The 23,105-nt window shown below is 39.0% G+C and overlaps 1 protein-coding gene across 1 annotated transcript; it reads left to right on the top strand.

Annotated features, from left to right (window-relative positions):
• The first annotated feature begins 10,316 nt into the window (after positions 1–10,316).
• On the top strand, positions 10,317–11,305 carry LOC129755074 (antigen 5 like allergen Cul n 1-like). Its single transcript, XM_055751402.1, has 2 exons — positions 10,317–10,643; positions 10,713–11,305. The coding sequence occupies exons 1-2, from the start codon at positions 10,326–10,328 to the stop codon at positions 11,244–11,246; spliced, it is 852 nt and encodes a 283-aa protein (XP_055607377.1). The 5' UTR covers positions 10,317–10,325; the 3' UTR covers positions 11,247–11,305.
• Positions 11,306–23,105: the final 11,800 nt, after the last annotated feature.

Below are 23,105 nucleotides of genomic sequence, written 5' to 3'. Positions count from 1 at the left end.
CCATCAGGCGGCTAGCTGCACCAAAGACGCGAAGTGTCTCCACTGCGGTGGAGGACACAGGGCTGGCAACCCTAGGTGCCCCGCCTTTCAAAAGGCGTCGGCTGCACCTTCGCGGGGATAGAAGCGGTTCAGCTCAACATCAACCACTGCCAATCAGCACACCAGCTGTTGCGGCAGTTGGCATTTGAGGAAAAGTTGGACCTGGCGTTAGTGGCAGACCCGTATCGCAGGACCACGGATGGCAGCAATTGGGTAACCGATAGAGCCAAACTGGCCGCGATATGGGTTACAGGAAGATACCCCATACAAGAGGTGGTTTCCGCTGGTGAGGAAGGCTTCGTTATAGAAAAGGTCAACGGGATCTTCGTCTGTAGCTGCTACGCCCCCCCCCGCGGTGGTCTCTGGAGAGATTCGGCGTCATGATGGACAGAATCGTCGAAGGTCTCACGGGTCGGAGCCCCGTTGTCATAGGCGGGGACTTCAACGCGTGGGCCGTAGAATGGGGTAGTCGCCTTACAAACCCCAGGGGACAGCTTCTACTGGAAGCCCTGGCGAGGCTGGACGTTGACCTGGGGAATGTAGGCAACACGAGGACCTACCACAGGAATGGGAGCGAGTCCATCATCGACGTCACCTTCAGCAGTCCGGGCTGGACGAGCGACTGGAGGGTAAGCGACGTGTTCACCGATAGCGATCACTTCGCGATCCGTTATCGTGTGGGCACAAGTTCGCGGGCAGGTAGAAGAGATACGACAACAGGAGCACGTCTCTGGAAGACAACACAATTCGACCAGAACGTCTTTGTCGAGGTGTTAAACTGGGAGCGGACCTTGGAAAACCTGTCCGCGGAAAACCTAGCGAGGGTACTCGCACGTGCATGCGACGCTGCGATGACGAGAAGGGCGAAGCGGAAGGACACTCGACAACCCGTCTACTGGTGGACGGCGGAAATCGCAGACCTGCGTACTAGCTGCCTTCGGGCTAGGCGACATATGCAGAGAGCGAGGTCCCCGTCAGCGAGAGCGGAGCGGAGAGTACCCTACGCAGTGGCGAGGTCTGCCCTCTGCAGGGCAATTAAGGCGAGCAAAAAGGCACGATTCAGGCAACTCTGCGAGGACGCCAACGACAACCCCTGGGGCGACGCTTACAGGATTGTCATGGCCAAAACGCGGAGCGGAGGTGCGCCATAGGAATCGTGTCCGATAAAACTGCGTGAGATCGTCAACGAGCTGTTCCCACAGCATGCGGAAGTTACATGGCCGAGGGTCCCATACGACTGGGATACGAGCGACGAGGAGAGGATTTCACTGGAGGAACTGCGCGACATCGCTAAGTCCCTTCAGCTGAACAAAGCTCCGGGTCCGGATGGCATCCCTAACGTTGCAGTGAAGGCCGCGCTCATGGAACATCCCGAAATGTTCCGGTCTTCACTGCAACAGTACGTGGATGATAGGGTCTTCCCAGATGAGTGGAAGCGGCAGCGATTGGTGCTCCTGCCAAAACCGGGCAAGCCACCTGGTGAACCTTCAGCGTATCGACCGATATGTCTGCTGGACACCGCTGGCAAGGTTCTAGAAAAGGTGTTGCAGAGTAGGATCCAGCTCTACACCGAAGGAGCGAACGGCCTATCCGACGAACAGTTCGGTTTCCGGAAAGGTCGTAGCACGGTGGATGCCATTCGACTGGTCATCGAAAGGGCAGATGAAGCCAGGTTGAGGAAACGGAGAGGAGATCGGTTTTGCGCAGTGGTCACTCTCGACGTTAAGAACGCGTTTAACAGCGTCAGTTGGGCAGCGATTGCGTCGTCGCTCATCAACATGAGGATTCCGGCATATATCTGTAGGATGGTGGAGTGTTACTTCCGTGACCGCCAACTACAGTATATGACCAGCGAGGGACTGGAAACAGTGAGAGTCTCGGCAGGGGTTCCACAAGGATCGATACTTGGCCCGGTATTGTGGAACATCGTCTACGACGAACTGCTGAGACTGCGTCTCCCCACTGGAGTGAGACTCGTGGGATTCGCCGACGACGTAGTTCTCCTGGCAACGGGCCCGTCCACGGAGGAAGTACAGCTACTTGCCACAATAGCTATCGAGAAGGTGGAAAACTGGATGCGCTCTAAGAGCCTACGCCTAGCACACCACAAGACCGAGATGGTGCTGATCACTAACTTGATTTCGGCACAATCCGGGACGATCGCAGTTGGACCGTGTGCAATCGAGTCCAAACGTGCGGTGAAATACCTGGGGGTGATGATCGACGACCGGCTGAGCTTTACGGCCCACGTCGACTATGCCTGCAAAAGAGCGGCAATGGCGACAGCAGCCCTCTCACGGGCCATGTCGAACAACTCGGCGATCCGCTGCAGCAGAAGGAGGGTCCTGGCGAGCGTGACCTCGTCCATTCTGCGTTACGGAGTGGCAGCCTGGAAGGCAGCCTTGAGTAGGCAGTGTAATCTGCAACAGCTCTGCAGGGTGCAGCGGCTGATGAACCTGCGTGTAATCAGCGCATACCGAACGGTGTCCTCGGTAGCTGCTGATGTTGTGGCGGGGGTCATGCCCATCTCGGTCTTGCTAGAGGAAGATGCCTTCTGCTACGAGAACAGGCACGTGCCCGACGTGCGGAAACATGCCAGAGAGAACTCGCTGTCCAACTGGCAGCACCAGTGGGACAGCTCGGAACGTGGCCGGTGGACCCATCGCTTGATCCCTAATATCGGATCCTGGATGGATCGAAGACATGGTGAGGTGGACTTTTGCATGACACAGTTCCTGACTTGCCATGGATGCTTCATGCAGTACCACCATCGGTTTGGACACGTGGCTTCGCCATCCTGTCTAACCTGCGGAGACATAATTGAGACGCCAGAACACGTAGTGTTCAGCTGTCCAAGGTTCGAGGAGGTACGTGCTAACATGCTTGCCGCCTGCGGACCAGACACGACAGCCGACAACATCGTGCAGAGGATGTGCGAGGACGCCAACACTTGGCGCGTGGTCAGCGATGGGTTCACCCGGATCATGACTGCCCTGCAGAGGAGTTGAAACCAGCACCAGTCCGCGATCGGTGTAGGGTGACTCCTTCGTCGGGGAGCACCTGAGTAGTGTGCGTCCGACCCTGGCAGTAAAGCATACAAAGATAAGACTATACCTTCTGCGTATGCCGAGCTGCTAGGTACGTCGCGCGTCTGTGTGTAGGATACCTCCAACGTTATCGTCGCGGAGTATCCGAGTCGAACGCGCCCTCTACGACGGAGGCTGTGGGGATAAGACTATACCTTCTTCGCAGTCGAACTCGTAGGGGGAAGAGTATTCACGTCGCGGAATACTCTCGGGTAGAGTGGTCTCACGTCGCCGCCGGATGAGCCACTCGAGTCGGGTAGGATGACATCACCGTCGGGATTCATCTGAGTCGTAAGCGTCTAAGACCCGTACGTGTGCTGTGACAGGCGCGAGTCCAGGATAAGCTGCTCTCGATTCGGCACACGGCGGGCAAAAACCCTAGGGTTGCCAGCCAAAAAGGGAGGAGGAAGACCGGACCACGGTCGGAGTAGAATGTCCTTTCGGCGGGGGGCATTCGAGTAGTGTGCGTCCGATCCTAGCAGTAAAGCATACAAAGATAAGACTATACCTTTTGCGTATGCCGAGCTGTTTAGGTACGTCGCGATCGTTGTGTAGGATACCTCCATCGCCGCGGAGTATCTGAGTAGAACGCGCTCCCTACAAGGGAAGCTGCGGGGATAAGACTATACCTTCTTCGCAGTCGAACTCGTAGGGGGAAGAGTATTTACGCCGCGAAATACTCTCGGGTAGGGTGATTCACGTCGTCGGCGGGTGAGTCACCTGAGTCGGTGTAGGATGAATTCTTCGCCGGGAATCATCCGAGTAGTTTTCGTAAAGCCCCGGACGTGTGCTGTGACAGGCGCGAGTCCAGGATAAGCTGCTCTCGATTCGGCACACGGACGGGCAAAGAGGAGAGGGCCTCGAGCCAAGCCAGGCGGAGCCAAGACCTCAAGTCGTTAGAGGCGAGGTCGTTGGTCTCTTGCAGTGGTCTCGAACAGAGGCGGAGCGCACGTTTTTCGTGGGAACCAAGCTAGTCTCGATTTGCGAGTAAAGGCCGGATCTCAAGTCGTTAGAGGCGAGGTCCTTAGTCTTGAATCGTAATAAGAGGCAGGGTATATATGCTGGAGTTTGACTCGAACTGGAGTTTGCCGAAGAGCGCTTAAGCGCGGACTTGGTCTCCCATCTTGGGTACAGCCTTCGTTGCAGGTCCGGATGGGAATTATGGCCAGAGGCCCCAGGTGGACTTTATGGCGTAGGGGTACATAGTATCATGAGTCGTCCAATTGCACCCATGGACCCAGAGTAGCATACTGGGGGGACTCGGTCGCTCGCCGTGCCTTGGAATGCAATCCGTAAAAAGGATTTACCACCTGGGTGATCAACTAATACAAGACTGTGGTGGAGAAGAGGAACCACCTGAGCATGTGGAGTTTGTATGTCCGAGGCTTGCGGCGGTACGTACTTCCATATTTGCCGCCTGTGGGCCCGACACGACAGCAGATAACGTTGTACAGAGGATGTGTGCGGATTCCAACACTTGGCATGCGGTCAGCGATGGGTTCACCCGGATCATGACTGCCCTGCAGAGGAGCTGGAACCAACGGCAATCCGCGAACGGTGTAGGATGACTCCATCGACGGGGAGCATCTGAGTAGTGTGCGTCCGATCCCTTGATCGAAGCTACAAAAATAAGGCAACATATTCTGCGTAGCGGAGGTCATGGGTGCACCGCGAACGTTTGTAGGATACCCCAACGTCGGGGGGTATCCGAGTAGTGCCGCTTCCTAAGAGGGAAACTGCGGAGATAAGACTTTACCTTCCTCGTAGCGGACCTCGAAGGAAAAGGGTTAACCACTGTCGGGGGATACCCACGGGTAGAGAGGCTCTCGATGCCGGGCGAGCCTCTCGAGTCGGTGTAGGATGTCGTCACCGTCGGGAAACATCCGAGTCGTAGCGTTCCAAGTCCCGAACGTGTGCCGTGGCAGGCGCGAGCCCAGGACAAGCTGCTTTCGATCTGGCACACAACGGGCAGGAAAATCCGCGGGCCAAAAATCCTAGGATTGCCACCCAAGGGGGATAAAGAAGACCGGACAACGGTCGGATTAGACTGACCCCATCGACGAGAGGCTGTCGAGTAGAGTGCGTCCGACCCCACGGTTTGAAGCTACAAAGATAAGGCAACACCTTCTGTGTAGCGGATGCCGTGGGTGCGCCGCGTTCGTGCGTAGGATGCTCCACCTTCGGGGAGTATCCGAGTAGGGCGGTTCTTAACGACAGAAGCTGCGGGGATAAGACTAGACCTTCTTCGCAGTGGAAATCCACGTTCGGGAAATAACCATGGGTAGAGTGGCTCTCGACGCCGGGTGAGCCATACGAGTCGGAGTAGGATGACGTCTTCGTTGGGAATCATCCGAGTCGTTGCGTTAAGTCCCGCGCGTGTGCCGTGACAGGCGCGAGTCTAGGACTCGATCTGGCACATGACGGGCAAGGTGGCAAACTTCGAACCCTGAAGATAAGAGGTAGGGCTTCGAGTCGTTAGAGGAGAGGTCAGGTCTCAAACCTTCAGGCGGAGAGGTTTGTGTGGTCAACCCCGAGTCTTTATGATAAGGGGTCGGGTCTCGAGTCGTAAGAGGAGGGATCAGGCCCGTTATCAACAAGAGGAGGGGTACAAGTGGTCACCTCGAGTCATTACGAGGAGAGGTCAGATTTCAAGTCGTTAGAGAAGAGATCAGGCCTCAATTCGCGAAGAGGAGAGGTTTGTGTGGGAATCTCGAGTCATTGCGAGGAGATGTCGGTTCTCAAGTCGTTAGAGGAGAGTTCAGGCGTCGAGTTGTAAGGATGAGAGGTTTTGCTGCAGTTCCTCTTATTTCTGAATCAAGACACAAGATATTTTGAATCAATCGACCAACTAATGAAAATTCAAGCAATGATGATGTTCTCGTGCGTATTGCACTTCTCAAAGATTGCAAGCCCAAGAAAATGGTGCAATCAGTACTCAAATAAGCTCAAAAATATTTAAGATCATGCTTCTTATATTATAGCACAAAAGCGAAAGAAAATTATAAAGATTCAACAAAATTTCAGCTTTAAATCTAAATTCTCTTAAAGCTAAGACATGCCTTTAAACTGCTCCTAGTTACGCCACTCGACGGGGCCCCGGGATTCCTCCAGTATCAGCTGATGCAAACTGTCCTTCACATGCACTTACTGCTGCCTTCTGGTACCTCCTTCATGCAAGGCCTCGTTTGCGTATTCCTGCTTAAGCTGGCTGGGCGAGCTTTTCAATCAGCTGTTTCACCACCTCACAAGTACTCATGCAACACCATGTGCTAGTACTTCCCGCATGCAAGTCTTGTTTACATGCGCCACCTCTCCAGCTGGATTCCTTCTATCGGTCCAATCCAATTCCTATTGGATTTATGCACGCCGTCTACTTCACAGAGAGTCACACCCTGAATGGATCCGACAACACTTGCTCACTCTAGTACGCACACTAATCTGCTGACATGTGATTCCTCCACATAAAGCCCCAGAGCGGAGAGAGAGTTGGGGTGACACACTATCCCGCTTGGTGTATCCAACTACGCACACTACCCGTCATGCAAATCGTTATCGGGGAAATTCGGCTGCTATAATGGTGGTGTTGGATTCGGTTCCACTGTAGAGTCGGCACCTATACAAAAGCCCTGTGGGCGAGGAAATTGTCAGTGATCATCAACAGCGTGTGAACGATTATTTCATACCTCTCAGGAGGGCTTTGCCGTTGTAGTGGTGCTTCTAACTGGAATCGCTTCGATGTCACGCCTAACAGTGGAGATGCACTGCTAAATTCGGGAATTGCAGTTTTAGAATGTGTTCAAAGCAAACCATGTGATATGTTACCTTCTGTAGTGCCGGATTTTCTTTTTTCGATCCACTTCTTTTTGTGTGCTATGGAAGCAACTACGATCGTTCTGTTGAAGGATATCTACTTCCCGAAAATGTGGATTGTCGCTTGAGTCGAACCTTGGATAGAGTATAACGGTTGTTTTGACTATAACGCAGTTAGTATTAGGAACTGATTTTCGTTTTTTTACCTTCCTCGTCTTTTGATGATCGTGATCGATCTGGTGTTGGACCTTCACTCCCTGCTACTGGGTGCCGGGCGAGTCGGGCCTTGAAAGATGGATACTGATCTTGGTTTTTTACGAATTCAACATTAGCAAATGAATCTTCGTATTACCTTCCTTGCTCTCTCGATGATTGTGATCGTTCTGTCGGTGGATTTATGCAAGCTGTAGGGTGTAGCGTGAGTCGGGTTTCTTTGCCTCTTTGGTGAAGGTGATCGGTCTGTCCCCGGATTTCAACTGCCTGTAGATGTAGATGATAGACGCGTCGAGCCTTGGCTGGAGGTATAATAAATTTAATTTTTGGCGAATTCCACCTGAGGAACTGAATCTTCGCCTTACCTTCTGCGTTTCCTTGGTGAAAGAGCTTGTCAGTCACACCTCATGCAACTCCGTTGAGCTATAACGGCGACTATGTTGAAAACCCTTCCTTTAGGAGGAAATTTACTTAGTGCTGGTGGCTTATGGTGTTTTATTAGGGTACCTACGTTTGGCGGACAGTCTTAATGTCACTGGCACTTCGAGGTCACAAATTACAGTTTCCGACTATAAGCACAGCATGCAAACATCAACACTCGTTTGACTCTTGATCTTGTTTGAGCGGAAGTTCTTTTGACAGTTTTCGATGACAGTGGGTGGCTCTACGTTTGAATGGCTTAACGTTGTAATGGCCCAACGTTCGACTAGCCATAATTTAGATATGCAGTCTCTTGATGATTTTCCAGTGGTGCTTAACTTTCGTTCATCCTTAAATTAGTCTACGGTAACAAAGTGGTCTCGTTAATGAGCATTGCCTTGGAGCGCATTAGCGCGAATAGACCTCCCACTATTGAAGCATAGTGTACTAAACAGTTCGAGGTTGGAACCAGGTCTGCCACCACCAGCGGAGGCATCATCTATTTTGATTTCGGAGATCCTCGGAGATTGAATCGGATTCACCATCATTCGTCCTCTCTTTATATGGCAGTTGCTCGGGTGAAAAACACCACCTTTGGACTTGACGACTTCCTCATTCTTCATCTTTTTCTACCTAGTGGAGTTAACTTCGGCTGTTAATGTAGGACTAAAACTTACTTGAGCCAAAAGTCTTTTTTTTCTGGGATTTTCATCCTATTGTATGATTCATCCCATTTCCCCACTCCAACAGCTAACATTCTGAGTGAGTAGTCATAACCAGCGCACCCATATTCACTAGCGATTGCTATACAATCTGCCATGTTGTTCCACGGGGTGGAAAATGTCGAAAGACTAAGCAAAATCCAATGATTTGTTTGACGCAAAATCATTAAGTAATTTTGCGAGAAACCAAGCGTCTCCACCAAAATACACTGCTAGTTAGAAGTTTCAAAAGAGGGAAAATTTGTTAGGCCTAACAGTATAATATAAATCCAACACGACACACATGAAACAACAATAAATCGAACTTATTATTATAAGTAAAAAGCGATTACTTTAAAGATGATGGTCTGATTGGGGTAATTGGAAAGGGGTTCACACGATGTTCGTTGTTTCGGGATTAAATTTATTTGTTACTTTACTGCGGAGATTGGCCGCGAATCAAATAGATTCTTTCTTTTCTGGTCCAGGTTTCGGATTTGGTCTTGTCCGAGGATTCGAACCTCTAGCTTGCTTTGTAACGAACAACTAACTCCCATTTCCACGGATTTCTTCTGGGTTTTGTCGACTTTGGGGCGGCCCTCAAGGGTCGAAGTACGGTTCCCATTTTAGAGTCCCTTCCGCTTCTTTCCCAAAATAGGGAATCAAAAGGAACTCGCGACCGAGTCTCCGTCAGCTGGGCAAAATAAGAAAGAGTAGGTGGTCTTTCAAACGGAAGTGGCGCTTAAGCTATCTGCTTAAAACCGGAAGCGAGTCGGGCCTCTCGTTATAAGCTTTGTTGAAAAAACTTACCTCTGAATATGAAGAAAATTTGCTTCATGCATACTTCTGCAACCGCAAGGTACTTAGGCTACTTCTATTTCGTTGGGAAGCACCCGACGACCTTCCAATTGCCCCCGTAAGCCGTTTGAGGGCATCAGAGGTTGGTACACTGGGAAAAGTGCGGGGACATTAGCGGGAGTAGACTACTTCATGCTTTTTTTAAATTTGCTGTCACGCTTTCAGCATCACTTTGATCCTTTTTTGATCGGCATGGTTTTTAAGCTACTTTTTCAATGAAATTTTCGATATCATGTCGATTTATTCTTTTGTCACTCACACATACACCCTTATGGTTGATTAGTAGCTAATGGTATAACGAATAACAAGCAAATTCTAATCAGGTGATTTTTTTTTTTTCGATCACCGTAACAATAAAATTGTGCTTTCATTTTTTCGTTGTCTAGAGGACAAATTAATTCCAGCAGCATCGCCAACGATCATTAATCATCCACCGTATGCGCGCTAATAAGTGTATGGTAGTTTTGTTTTGCAACAATAAACTTGAATAATAGTTTGCCTGATTAGGAGGGTAATCATCAAATGGATGAAAAATGGCAATTTTATTCTCGGAAGCATTTGCAATGTAATTTTAAATTCCAATATATAACAAGATATACAAGATGACAATTTTTCATGAAGAACTAAGTTTGAAATTTGAATTTTTTTTTTACAAGGAATTGTAAGATTCAGTTCGATTGTCCAACTGAAATATCTGAATTTCATAACCATCACTCAAAAAAAAAAAAATCAATAATAATATAGTTAAAAATCCTGTTCCCCATTAAAAGACTAATATTGTTGCTGAATTCCCAAACAAGAGTTTTTATCAACATCAGCGAAGGCGACATCATTGACGACATTTCATGTTGAACAGACATCTATCAAACATCTTCCAAGTGTCGGAACCAAACAAAAGAAAGGGTTGCCGATTGCCGAGGTGTTTGATGAATTTTTCATCGTCGCTGGTTGCACCAGCGTGAAAACTTCGGATTTCAACTGAATTGTCAATATGAAATACGATATTTGTTCTCGGATTGGTAATTATACGGTTCCCAAAATTAGCGCATGTTGATCAGATTAGCATACAATTCAGCTGTAATTTGAATGTAAGATGGAACTTTGATGCAAAAAGTGCTATATGGAAAGTGTAGAAGCAATTAACATCGATGTTCGTACTTTCCTCATCTGAGTTGTTCGATTTCTTATAAATTTAGTGATGGAAATGTCTCTATCAAGTCGAGGTTTGAAAATGATCGCGCAACGTTTCGGTTTGGTGCTAGGAGCGGTTTTGGCTGTTTCGGTCCTGGAGATCGAGGGCCAGGATTACTGTGATAAAGATTTGTGTCGTCCTGGCAAAACACACATAGGATGTAATAATCCGGACGAGCTTAGTTCAAACTGTGTCGAAGGAAAGCAGGTTGAGTTCGACGATAAGCTGAAGCAGCTGGTCTTGGACACTCACAACAATTATCGGAACATGGTGGCCAAGGGTGAACTTCCGTGGCTCAACAAGGCGGCCACTTTGGGTGTTATGGTAAGGATTATGAGGTTGAGATTTTAACTTTCTTATTAAAAAAAACTATTTCTCTACGTAATTTCAAAGGAATGGGACGATGATCTGGCTTATTTGGCTCGACTCCATGCTAACAGATGCAGCAAGGGGCACGACGAATGCCGAAACACCAAAAAGTATCCTAGCGCAGGGCAGAATTTGGCCATGCGAGGTACGTCCTCGGATCAGGAGCCAGACTATACGGTTGAGATTCCGAAGCATATCGAACTGTGGTGGAATGAGAAGGATGCCGTAACTCAGGATCAGATCGATTCATACTACAGCAAATCGGGAACCGGTCACTTTACCCTGATAGCCCGTGATAAGGCCAATCGGATTGGATGTGCCATGGTTTGGTACAAGGATGGCAGCTGGTATCGGACTCGGATGACCTGCGATTATTCGTACACCAATATGATCGGGACACCGGGCTATACTTCCGGGGAGCCGTGTTCCGGGTGCAAGTCTGGATGCGATACGAAGTGGGACGGGCTGTGTACCAAGGATGAGCCGTATGAGTACAGTATTTCTTCGACTTCATCACGCTCAAAAAAAAAATCCAGCGTCAAAAGAACGAAACCGTGAATTTGGCGAAAGTGAAATTTAAAGTGGAAAAATATATTTTTATCGTCTGAAATCATTAATTATAATGTGTTATGCAGTGTATACGCTTTGGATCAATCTATTTATTCTTGTTGTTGAAAAAGCAGGTTATAGTGGTGGAATAGAGTTATTTTAATTTATGTTTCGTCAGTCAAGTCATTACATATGTAACTACATAATTAATGAGTGATTGCTATTGTCTCTCTCCACTTATGATCTTCCCTAACCGGGAAAGTACTCAATTCTAAATGAGTATTTTGATACTCTTACCCAGAATATTTGGCAACACTGTTGTGTAACTACGAACTAAATTTGAGTAGTCTCGCTTATCCGTGTGATGATGGCCCTTATTCTGCGCCGCGCGTGAGGTGACGTTTGTCACCTCACCTCGGAGTCACCGTGAGTTTTGTCACCTTATTCCCGGAGTCGATGTCGGCAAAGTGACAGACACTCATTCCTAGGTGAGTGACTGGATGAACCCATGTGTCAAATCAGCTCAGTTTGTTTTTATTTTGCTTGCGCGTCGAAATTTTAAAATTTAATTTTGAAAAAAGTATTGAAAAATTCGGTTTGGAAACCGTCACCGTAGGACTGTACGGCTTAAGCGAGGAGGTTAAGCTAGAAATGGAGCCGAGGATCGTAGCGGATGTGGAACAAAGGTAGTCGACGGTTGTTGTTCGAACGCCAACACTCGCAAATAGGACCAGCACCAGTGGCGATATCACTTTTCCAGCAACGCCAGCCGTGCAGGCACCCCCGGGTGGAGAAAGGTGAAAATGTATTTGCTAAGCATAAAAGTATCGTGACCTAAAATGTAGCAGCGGCGGCTGAAGGTAAAACCACTGTAAAACAGTCAGTCAGCAGCGGCTTCAGGTACCCGGAAGTAGAAACAGACGCGTCGCTCAAATGCGCTGTTCTGAAGTAAATTGGATTGATATTTTAGAATAAATCATTTAATTAACTATTTAGAGCCTTTCATTCCCATGTACATGAATTTTCTGTTAAATTTCTTTTTCGTCCCCACCTGAAAAGGTACCTACAATCCTCATCGATTGCCGAATTAGTTCAGCAAATCTAGATTTGTTCGTGAAAATTGTTTTTAAAATGGTCATATTTTAATGTTGTTGAACTTTTAGAACCAAATTATTCCCAGTTTCATAAATTTTTCATTGAATTTCTATCTCGTCACCACCTGAAAAGGTACCGACAATTGTCACCTAAAATCGTCACCCGAATGCGACGATTCTCACCCACGGTGACTACGAGAATAGGGTAAGAACTCACAAAGTTCATCCGAAGTGACGTTCCTCACCTAAACCGACTGCTGGAATAGAGTGACTTGGGTGACTCTACTATCGTCACGTCACTCGAGGCGCAGAATAAGGCCGGATGTAATCATTTGTACCGCGTTTATCATCATCACCTGTCATCAACAATCATTGATCTATTGTTCTCGATTGCAAATTGGACAAAGCAAAAGGAACCTAGGGGAGGATGACTGAAATTTGATGAATCGTTTTCTGTATCGTTTTATTATAACCAAAGTTTTTAAAATCCAAATGACGATTTCACTACTGTCATTTTTGTCATTTTTGTCATTTTTGTCATTGTTGTCATTTTTGTCATTTTTGTCATTTTTGTCATTTTTGTCATTTTTGTCATTTTTGTCATTTTTGTCATTTTTGTCATTTTTGTCATTTTTGTCATTTTTGTCATTTTTGTCATTTTTGTCATTTTTGTCATTTTTGTCATTTTTGTCATTTTTGTCATTTTTGTCATTTTTGTCATTTTTGTCATTTTTGTCATTTTTGTCATTTTTGTCATTTTTGTCATTTTTGTCATTTTTGTCATTTTTGTCATTTTTGTCATTTTTGTCATTTTTGTCATTTTTGTCATTTTTGTCATTTTTGTCATTTTTGTCATTTTTGTCATTTTTGTCATTTTTGTCATTTTTGTCATTTTTGTCATTTTTGTCATTTTTGTCATTTTTGTCATTTTTGTCATTTTTGTCATTTTTGTCATTTTTGTCATTTTTGTCATTTTTGTCATTTTTGTCATTTTTGTCATTTTTGTCATTTTTGTCATTTTTGTCATTTTTGTCATTTTTGTCATTTTTGTCATTTTTGTCATTTTTGTCATTTTTGTCATTTTTGTCATTTTTGTCATTTTTGTCATTTTTGTCATTTTTGTCATTTTTGTCATTTTTGTCATTTTTGTCATTTTTGTCATTTTTGTCATTTTTGTCATTTTTGTCATTTTTGTCATTTTTTAATTTTTGTCATTTTTGTCATTTTTGTCATTTTTGTCATTTTTGTCATTTTTGTCAATTTTTGTCATTTTTGTCATTTTTGTCATTTTTGTCATTTTTGTCATTTTTGTCATTTTTGTCATTTTTGTCAATTTTTGTCATTTTTGTCATTTTTGTCATTTTTGTCATTTTTGTCATTTTTGTCATTTTTGTCATTTTTGTCATTTTTGTCATTTTTGTCATTTTTGTCATTTTTGTCATTTTTGTCATTTTTGTCATTTTTGTCATTTTTGTCATTTTTGTCATTTTTGTCATTTTTGTCATTTTTGTCATTTTTGTCATTTTTGTCATTTTTGTCATTTTTGTCATTTTTGTCATTTTTGTCATTTTTGTCATTTTTGTCATTTTTGTCATTTTTGTCATTTTTGTCATTTTTGTCATTTTTGTCATTTTTGTCATTTTTGTCATTTTTGTCATTTTTGTCATTTTTGTCATTTTTGTCATTTTTGTCATTTTTGTCATTTTTGTCATTTTTGTCATTTTTGTCATTTTTGTCATTTTTGTCATTTTTGTCATTTTTGTCATTTTTGTCATTTTTGTCATTTTTGTCATTTTTGTCATTTTTGTCATTTTTGTCATTTTTGTCATTTTTGTCATTTTTGTCATTTTTGTCATTTTTGTCATTTTTGTCATTTTTGTCATTTTTGTCATTTTTGTCATTTTTGTCATTTTTGTCATTTTTGTCATTTTTGTCATTTTTGTCATTTTTGTCATTTTTGTCATTTTTGTCATTTTTGTCATTTTTGTCATTTTTGTCATTTTTGTCATTTTTGTCATTTTTGTCATTTTTGTCATTTTTGTCATTTTTGTCATTTTTGTCATTTTTGTCATTTTTGTCATTTTTGTCATTTTTGTCATTTTTGTCATTTTTGTCATTTTTGTCATTTTTGTCATTTTTGTCATTTTTGTCATTTTTGTCATTTTTGTCATTTTTGTCATTTTTGTCATTTTTGTCATTTTTGTCATTTTTGTCATTTTTGTCATTTTTGTCATTTTTGTCATTTTTGTCATTTTTGTCATTTTTGTCATTTTTGTCATTTTTGTCATTTTTGTCATTTTTGTCATTTTTGTCATTTTTGTCATTTTTGTCATTTTTGTCATTTTTGTCATTTTTGTCATTTTTGTCATTTTTGTCATTTTTGTCATTTTTGTCATTTTTGTCATTTTTGTCATTTTTGTCATTTTTGTCATTTTTGTCATTTTTGTCATTTTTGTCATTTTTGTCATTTTTGTCATTTTTGTCATTTTTGTCATTTTTGTCATTTTTGTCATTTTTGTCATTTTTGTCATTTTTGTCATTTTTGTCATTTTTGTCATTTTTGTCATTTTTGTCATTTTTGTCATTTTTGTCATTTTTGTCATTTTTGTCATTTTTGTCATTTTTGTCATTTTTGTCATTTTTGTCATTTTTGTCATTTTTGTCATTTTTGTCATTTTTGTCATTTTTGTCATTTTTGTCATTTTTGTCATTTTTGTCATTTTTGTCATTTTTGTCATTTTTGTCATTTTTGTCATTTTTGTCATTTTTGTCATTTTTGTCATTTTTGTCATTTTTGTCATTTTTGTCATTTTTGTCATTTTTGTCATTTTTGTCATTTTTGTCATTTTTGTCATTTTTGTCATTTTTGTCATTTTTGTCATTTTTGTCATTTTTGTCATTTTTGTCATTTTTGTCATTTTTGTCATTTTTGTCATTTTTGTCATTTTTGTCATTTTTGTCATTTTTGTCATTTTTGTCATTTTTGTCATTTTTGTCATTTTTGTCATTTTTGTCATTTTTGTCATTTTTGTCATTTTTGTCATTTTTGTCATTTTTGTCATTTTTGTCATTTTTGTCATTTTTGTCATTTTTGTCATTTTTGTCATTTTTGTCATTTTTGTCATTTTTGTCATTTTTGTCATTTTTGTCATTTTTGTCATTTTTGTCATTTTTGTCATTTTTGTCATTTTTGTCATTTTTGTCATTTTTGTCATTTTTGTCATTTTTGTCATTTTTGTCATTTTTGTCATTTTTGTCATTTTTGTCATTTTTGTCATTTTTGTCATTTTTGTCATTTTTGTCATTTTTGTCATTTTTGTCATTTTTGTCATTTTTGTCATTTTTGTCATTTTTGTCATTTTTGTCATTTTTGTCATTTTTGTCTTTTTTGTCATTTTTGTCATTTTTGTCATTTTTGTCATTTTTGTCATTTTTGTCATTTTTGTCATTTTTGTCATTTTTGTCATTTTTGTCATTTTTGTCATTTTTGTCATTTTTGTCATTTTTGTCATTTTTGTCATTTTTGTCATTTTTGTCATTTTTGTCATTTTTGTCATTTTTGTCATTTTTGTCATTTTTGTCATTTTTGTCATTTTTGTCATTTTTGTCTTTTTTGTCATTTTTGTCATTTTTGTCATTTTTGTCATTTTTGTCATTTTTGTCATTTTTGTCATTTTTGTCATTTTTGTCATTTTTGTCATTTTTGTCATTTTTGTCATTTTTGTCATTTTTGTCATTTTTGTCATTTTTGTCATTTTTGTCATTTTTGTCATTTTTGTCATTTTTGTCATTTTTGTCATTTTTGTCATTTTTGTCATTTTTGTCATTTTTGTCTTTTTTGTCATTTTTGTCATTTTTGTCATTTTTGTCATTTTTGTCATTTTTGTCATTTTTGTCATTTTTGTCATTTTTGTCATTTTTGTCATTTTTGTCATTTTTGTCATTTTTGTCATTTTTATCAATTTGATCATTTTTATCATTCTTAATCTATTTTGTTTATTTTAGAATTTCATAATTTTTATCAATTTTTTTGGTTTTAATAATTTTATCATTTCAATTTGTTTCCTTAATTTTCTTATTTTCTAAGAAATCGGCAGAAGCGTTTCATATTGATTGTGTTCTAATTACTCCAAGCTACCTTGTTGAATAACTTATTGAAAACTGGCTACCATATCGTTATTCTCTAGAAACCAATTTTAGCAACAAATTATCGAAAACAATATATCTCAGATGTTGCCCGCGCTCCCAGGGAATTGATCAATTTTCACGCAATAAAAGAGGTAAAAACTTAATTTGCATTGCGCAATGGCTTCCTTTAACCATTTACCAGAGTTTCGTGCTGAATCGGGCTCCTGGCTCGAAGCTTATCGTTTAATCAATCGGGAGAGCTGCCAAACAATCATGCACGACGATTGAAACCTTTCAGCTTGATTCATTCATACCTACGCATTCCACCTACCCCTTTGGCTATTGAATCATTTTTTTAGCTCTTGCCATCATAATTTTCATATTCACGAGTTCATATGTAAGGTGCCTGCCTACCCACCTTTTTTGCAGGCCCATATTTTCCTATCACCGTGAGAAAATTTACGCTTTATTTACAAGCACGTGGGGCGCCATCTGAACATTGCCTCAATTGGAGAAAAAATCTTTTAAAATTTTTGTAATTTTTTTAACATTTTCCCAAAAATTTTCATCATAAAAAAAAATCGAGTTTTAAAGTTTAAATAATTTGTTTTTATGACTTCTTACTAATTTGACCCACTGTTCTAGGTAGCTCAATCTCTGCCGCCTTCGTGCGAGTTAAGTGAGTGAATAACTGAAGGAACATATTTTTATGGGCTCTTGCCATTTGATTGAAAGCAATATTTATACATTATGTGAAGTGCCTGTTTCATGATCCCGTACTCATATCCCGATTGTGAGTGATCGATTGCAGCTGATGCAAAACACGAACAGAACACCGCGGGGTACAAATCGATTGTTTGTTACCGGACTTCGCTCACGTTTTAATGTTAATATCAATTAGTTTTTAAGTTTATGAAGAAGCTGACTAGAGCTTCACAATCAGCCCTGTGATACTAGAATTGTTTTTGCATATTAGTGATAAAATGTGCATCTAAATATGTATGTACATATATACAGGGTGTTCAATGAATTCGAAAACAAATGAAAAATTACGGCTTTTTAAAACCAACCGATCGGTTTAAAAATTTATTTCGAAATTTTTCACTCGAAACCATTATAATGAACATTAAAAGTTTCTCAAATGCATCGTACGCGACACGCTTTTCTATTATGAAAATGTCCATATATGTCTCATATACAAATGATATCGAATTAATATGAAGTCAAAAAAGGTTTTCTGTGTTTTAATATTCTCAACAACAACAACAGGGCCTTTTATTTTGAGCCGAAATTTCCAAAAAGCTTTTGAAATGGCCGATATAATGAAAAGTTCATGCAAAACGAAAAGCACCATAAATGTCCCATGTAAACTTATCAAAAAGTATACAAGCACATATTTGACATTTTTTTTCTACTTTTGATATGGAAATATTCTATTTTCCATTATTTGGTTGATTTTTTTTAAGAAACTAACTGCTTTTGAGCATTTCATACCAAATATGAAAAAAACAAGATTTTATATGAGACAATTTTAGGTCGGAAACCTTTGAAAATTCATCAAAGATCCTGTTTTTCGTATTTTGAAAATCTAAAGATGCAAAAATGTTCCAAATTACGTCAACTTTTCAATTCAAGCTATTTTGCTAATTGATTAATTGAAAAGTACGACTTTTACACCTTTGTTTTAAACATTTGTTATGGGTATTATCTCAAAAAAGTTCAAAAAATATATCCTTTAACGCAGGGCTGGTAGCGGTTTGATAATGAAATAGTAGGGACTTTAGTGACCAAAATTTGAAAAAAGTGACCAAATAGTGACTTTGAGGACCGAAAAAAGTGACCAAATAGTGACTATGTAGAACGAAAAAATAACTTTGAAGTACAAAAAATGTGACCAGTCAGGCCCGTGCGATGGACCCTTCCGGGGGGGTTTTCAAAATTCAAATTTAGATAAAATTAATAACAATACCAAAAATAAACAATTGAAAAGGAAAGGGTTTTCTTACACCATTTGTCACTCATGTTCAACACAAAAACTAAAAAAATGACTGATAAACTAAATTTTGGAAACATATTACTATGAATGTTTCAAATTTTCGATAAGTCAAGAAAGTAAGAAATAAATTAGTTTCAGAAGAATTTCTTAGCAAATTTAAAATTAAAAAATATCTGAATTCTAAAATAAATGTCAAATCTTGTACAAAACTTAGCATGAATAGATGTTAGGAAAATGATAATATTTGTTAATTTTTATTCATCTAAATTTGGAATTCTTTTCCTCATTTTTAACTGGAAGTTTAGTGAGAAATTTCGCTGTAATTTTTTAATCTGAACAAAAAATATTTAATCACGATTTAAAATGTAAATTACCGATTACTGAATAAGAAATGAATTTTGAACAGAATTTATTCAATGTTTGATGTTTTAATTTAATTTTACAAAAAGTAGAATATATTTATAATTATTTTAAAAGTGCCAGTTATAGAAGCCAGACATAAAACCTTTAATAAAGTAAAATCCTCCATGTTCAACTACACTGACAAAGAAATGTTAGAAAATGAGTAATTACATATGTGAATGATAAAAACTGATAAACAATTAAAAATAATGAGTTCTAAACTTTTGTTATTAACACTGCGTATTAACATTTATTTTGAAAGTTGCTGCTTAGAACAATTTTTCAAACTTTTTAGATTAATTTTATAAATCATGATCGATCCAAAAATATGATTTCATATAAAAAATATTAATAAAAAGTTTTTAAAGTTTCAATCGCAGATTTTTAAGCTTTGAATTACAAGCTCTGAGTATTTTGTCTCTTTTGATTAAAATATTGGGTCCTGAAAGAACAGAAGGTTGAAATTATGTTTTTTTTTAATTTAAAATTTGGAGTTAAAGGCTTATGGCTGAAGAACACGAAAATTTAGAATTTAAAACAAGGAAACAATTGTTAAAAAGATGTCTTAAAAATTTAAAAAGTTTGATTAAAAAAATCCGGCAAGTTGATTATAAAATTGAAAAAAAAAACTGTACCATAAAATTCGGTAGATTTATTTAAAAAATTGAAAAATACAGTATGGAAATAAAAAAGATTAGTTTTTAAAAACATTTCAGGAAGAGTTTTTTCAATAAACATGTTTCATCATAACCATTTTGGTGCTTATTTTTTCAATTATTGATTTGGTAAATAGTGTCCTCATCTAGAAATTTTGTCAAATTCGGCCATTTAGTTTTGGTAATAAAGAGTTTATTACTAGTAAAATTGATAGATAACTGATTATGGAAAAATGTCATTACAAGTATTTTTGACATCACAGCAGAAAGTGTAAAAAAAAGTTGATTCTATTTAAAGCTCATTAATTCATATAAAACTTTTATTTCTAAATAATATGTTTTTAATTTGAGTTTTTGTAAAAAGAAAGTGCAGAAACTTCTCTTAAGATTTTAAATTATTTTCATTTCAATAACAAACCCACCGTACGATGAAAGGTGTGCTCTGATATGTCTAACCTCACTCGAAAAGCGACGCGTCGAACTACAGCAAGGTTTTATATTCGACACATTGACCAACCGTATTGACTGTGCTTACATTCTACAACGTGTTAACATTTATGTACCAACGAGAACACTTCGACAACGTCAGTTTCTTTCAATTCCTCACCACCGTACTGCCTATGGCCAAAACCACCCTATTGACAAGTGTTGTGAACTTTTTAATTTAGTGTATAATTTGTTTAATTTTAATATGTGCAAACGTCGTTTTAAAATAGGCTTAACCCTTCGTTTCATAAAGTAACAAATTTGCAACAATTAATGTATGGAAAAATGAAAAAATCGTATTTTATTTTAATTTTTTTTCGTGATGTACTCATCATTTTGAACTGTTTAAAATGATTTTTAAGGAAAAATAAAAAATCATGAAACGAAGGGTTAAGAAGAATTTCTTAGTTTTTAAGTCATCAGTCTGTACGGTAATTAAACCAAAGACGAAATAAATAATAATAAATATAAAAGCTGATAGAAATATTGCATACATATTTAGATTCGGCGAACCCAAATTAGTTGAAATTACCGTTTAAATTCATTGCACCTAAAAAAATGTAATTTTTGTGGCCTTGTGTAAATTTTTACAACACTTTTTTTTAAGTATTTAGAAGAACAAAAAACACGAAATAAAATTGAATCTGAAATTGTTTTTTAAAGAATATTTCATATCATCATAACATTTGTTATGACATAAAAAATTTTTTTTTCATAAAAAAAATGGTTCGTTTCAATCTCAATCTTAGTTACACTTCTTAATAAAAACCCATTCTAACTTAAGACGAGATAGGGTTTTTGTATATCAAGTTTTGAGTTCCAATACAATAGGTTGATTGAACTAAAAACTAGAATCTACAATCAAAGTTAGTTTCAATTCACGAACGTCAAATAATGTCGTAGATCGAAATGTCTCAAGCCAAGGGTGATACAAGCCGAAAAATTTCTGACTGACTGATCAAGTAATTTACCGTTACTACCGTCAATATTAACACGCGCAATTCAAATTACTCTTTCATTGGTTTATTATCGGTGAAAAAAGTGACTTTTGGTGATAAAAGTGACCATTTTTCGGAAAATAGTGACTTTAGTGACCAAATGATGAAAAAAGTGACTTTTTAGTGACTGACCCAAAAAAAGTGACCAAGTCACTAAAAAGTGACTCGCTACCAGCCCTGTTAACGCAACATATAGCTTCTAACTTCAGCTTTCTTGGACACCAAGTGAAATTTTCATTGAACTTCGTAGCTGATCTACAGTTGCTTCCGAGTATGTTTTTCGGATTTCTTTTCTTAAAAACAGCTGAATAGTTTTTAAAAACATATTTGAGTTACATTACGAGGTTTCTACAACTATAAATTTTGTATAATTCGGATGAGAAACAAGATAGATTTACCAATTTTAAACGAGGAGGGTCAAATTGACACTTAAGGTCTGATTTGGGAGTTTTTTTGTCTGGGCTTTTAGGGTGCGTTCTTAAAAAACCCGATTTAATACACTTAACAGTGGATTGGAGCCTTTCTAACAGAGTTTAAATTATATTTGGAAATATATAAAATAATATAGAATATACATGATAGATTCCTTCCCTCTGAATCATATAAGTATGATTTCAGATATTCAAACACGAAAAATTCCAATCTCAATATAAAAAAATGATGCCTGATACGTTTTTTTGGGGAAAAGCGAACTGGTATGTAAGGAGCTCATTTTATGTATGGAAAGAATGGTATTTAAACAGTAGAATTTCCAAGATTTATAACACGCTGAAATGGTGCCGTGGTAGCAACCAGAACTTTCACGTTGCTGGTCACGGTTCGAATCTTACTGTTTTTTTATGCTTTTTTTTACTGAATAAGTAAAACCAACTACAATATTGATGGATAGCCGTGACGCGTGCCCTAGCATGATACCTTTTTTAGAGCTCAACCATGCATAGAGGAAAAATTCCCACAAAAGGAGGGGAAAGTAATATGACTATTAAATGATTAATCTCATTCTGTAAACTAAATCTGAAATCTTATTCTGATTCTAAAGTTTGAATTTTGAGTTACAACACTTAGTCTAATATTTGAATATAAGTTCCAATTTCAAATTCCAGGTTGATCTTTAATCCAAATTCTTAATCAGAATTCTAAATCTGAATTCTCAATCTGAATTCTGAATCTGAACTCTGAATTTGAATTCTAAATCTGTATTCTGAATCTGAATTCTGAATCTGAATTCTGAATCTGAATTCTGAATCTGAATTCTGAATCTGAATTCTGAATCTGAGTTCTGAATCTGAATTCTGAATCTGAATTCTGAATCTGAATTCTGAATTCTGAATCTGAATTCTGAATCTTAATTCTGAATCTGAATTCTGAATCTGAATTCTGAATCTGAATTCTGAATCTGAATTCTGAATCTGAATTCTGAATCTGAATTCTGAATCTAAATTCTGAATCTGAATTCTGAATCTGAATTCTGAATCTGAATTCTGAATCTGAATTCTGAATCTGAATTCTGAATCTGAATTCTGAATCTGAATTCTGAATCTGAATTCTGAATCTGAATTCTGAATCTGAATTCTGAATCTGAATTCTGAATCGGAATTCTGAATCTGAATTCTGAATCTGAATTCTGAATATGAATTCTGAATCTGAATTCTGGATCTGAATTCTGAATCTGAATTCTGAATCTGAATTCTGAATCTGAATTCTGAATCTGAATTCTGAATCTGAATTCTGAATCTGAATTCTGAATCTGAATTCTGAATCTGAATTCTGAATCTGAATTCTGAATCTGAATTCTGAATCTGAATTCTGAATCTGAATTCTGAATCTGAATTCTGAATCTGAATTCTGAATCTGAATTCTGAATCTGAATTCTGAATCTGAATTCTTAATCTTGTAAATCTCATTTTGATTGTTTTGCATCACACGGTTTTCAACATTGAAATTTCTTTCATCCAAATTTTTTTTTATGATTTCGGATTTTACAACTTTTAATAGTATGGTTTTACCCCTAAAAGTATGCAGCAAACTTAATTTCAGAAAAATTGTGAAAAAAAGTTTTCACAAAACAAAATCGTGTTTTCATGCGTAATGATTTTTAAGTCATCGCA

Source organism: Uranotaenia lowii, chromosome 3 (genome assembly GCF_029784155.1).
Source record: "Uranotaenia lowii strain MFRU-FL chromosome 3, ASM2978415v1, whole genome shotgun sequence".
Taxonomy (NCBI): Eukaryota; Metazoa; Arthropoda; class Insecta; order Diptera; family Culicidae; genus Uranotaenia; species Uranotaenia lowii.
The sequence above is the reverse complement of the archived record's forward strand: the minus strand, read 5'-3'. Positions and strand labels throughout refer to the sequence as shown.

Bases quoted from the DNA above. Each gene is read 5' to 3' on its own strand.
- LOC129755074 (XM_055751402.1), top strand. From the start codon at position 10,326: ATGGAAATGTCTCTATCAAGTCGAGGTTTGAAAATGATCGCGCAACGT. The intron at 10,644-10,712 runs GTAAGGATTATG...GTAATTTCAAAG, and splicing joins CGGCCACTTTGGGTGTTATG to GAATGGGACGATGATCTGGC.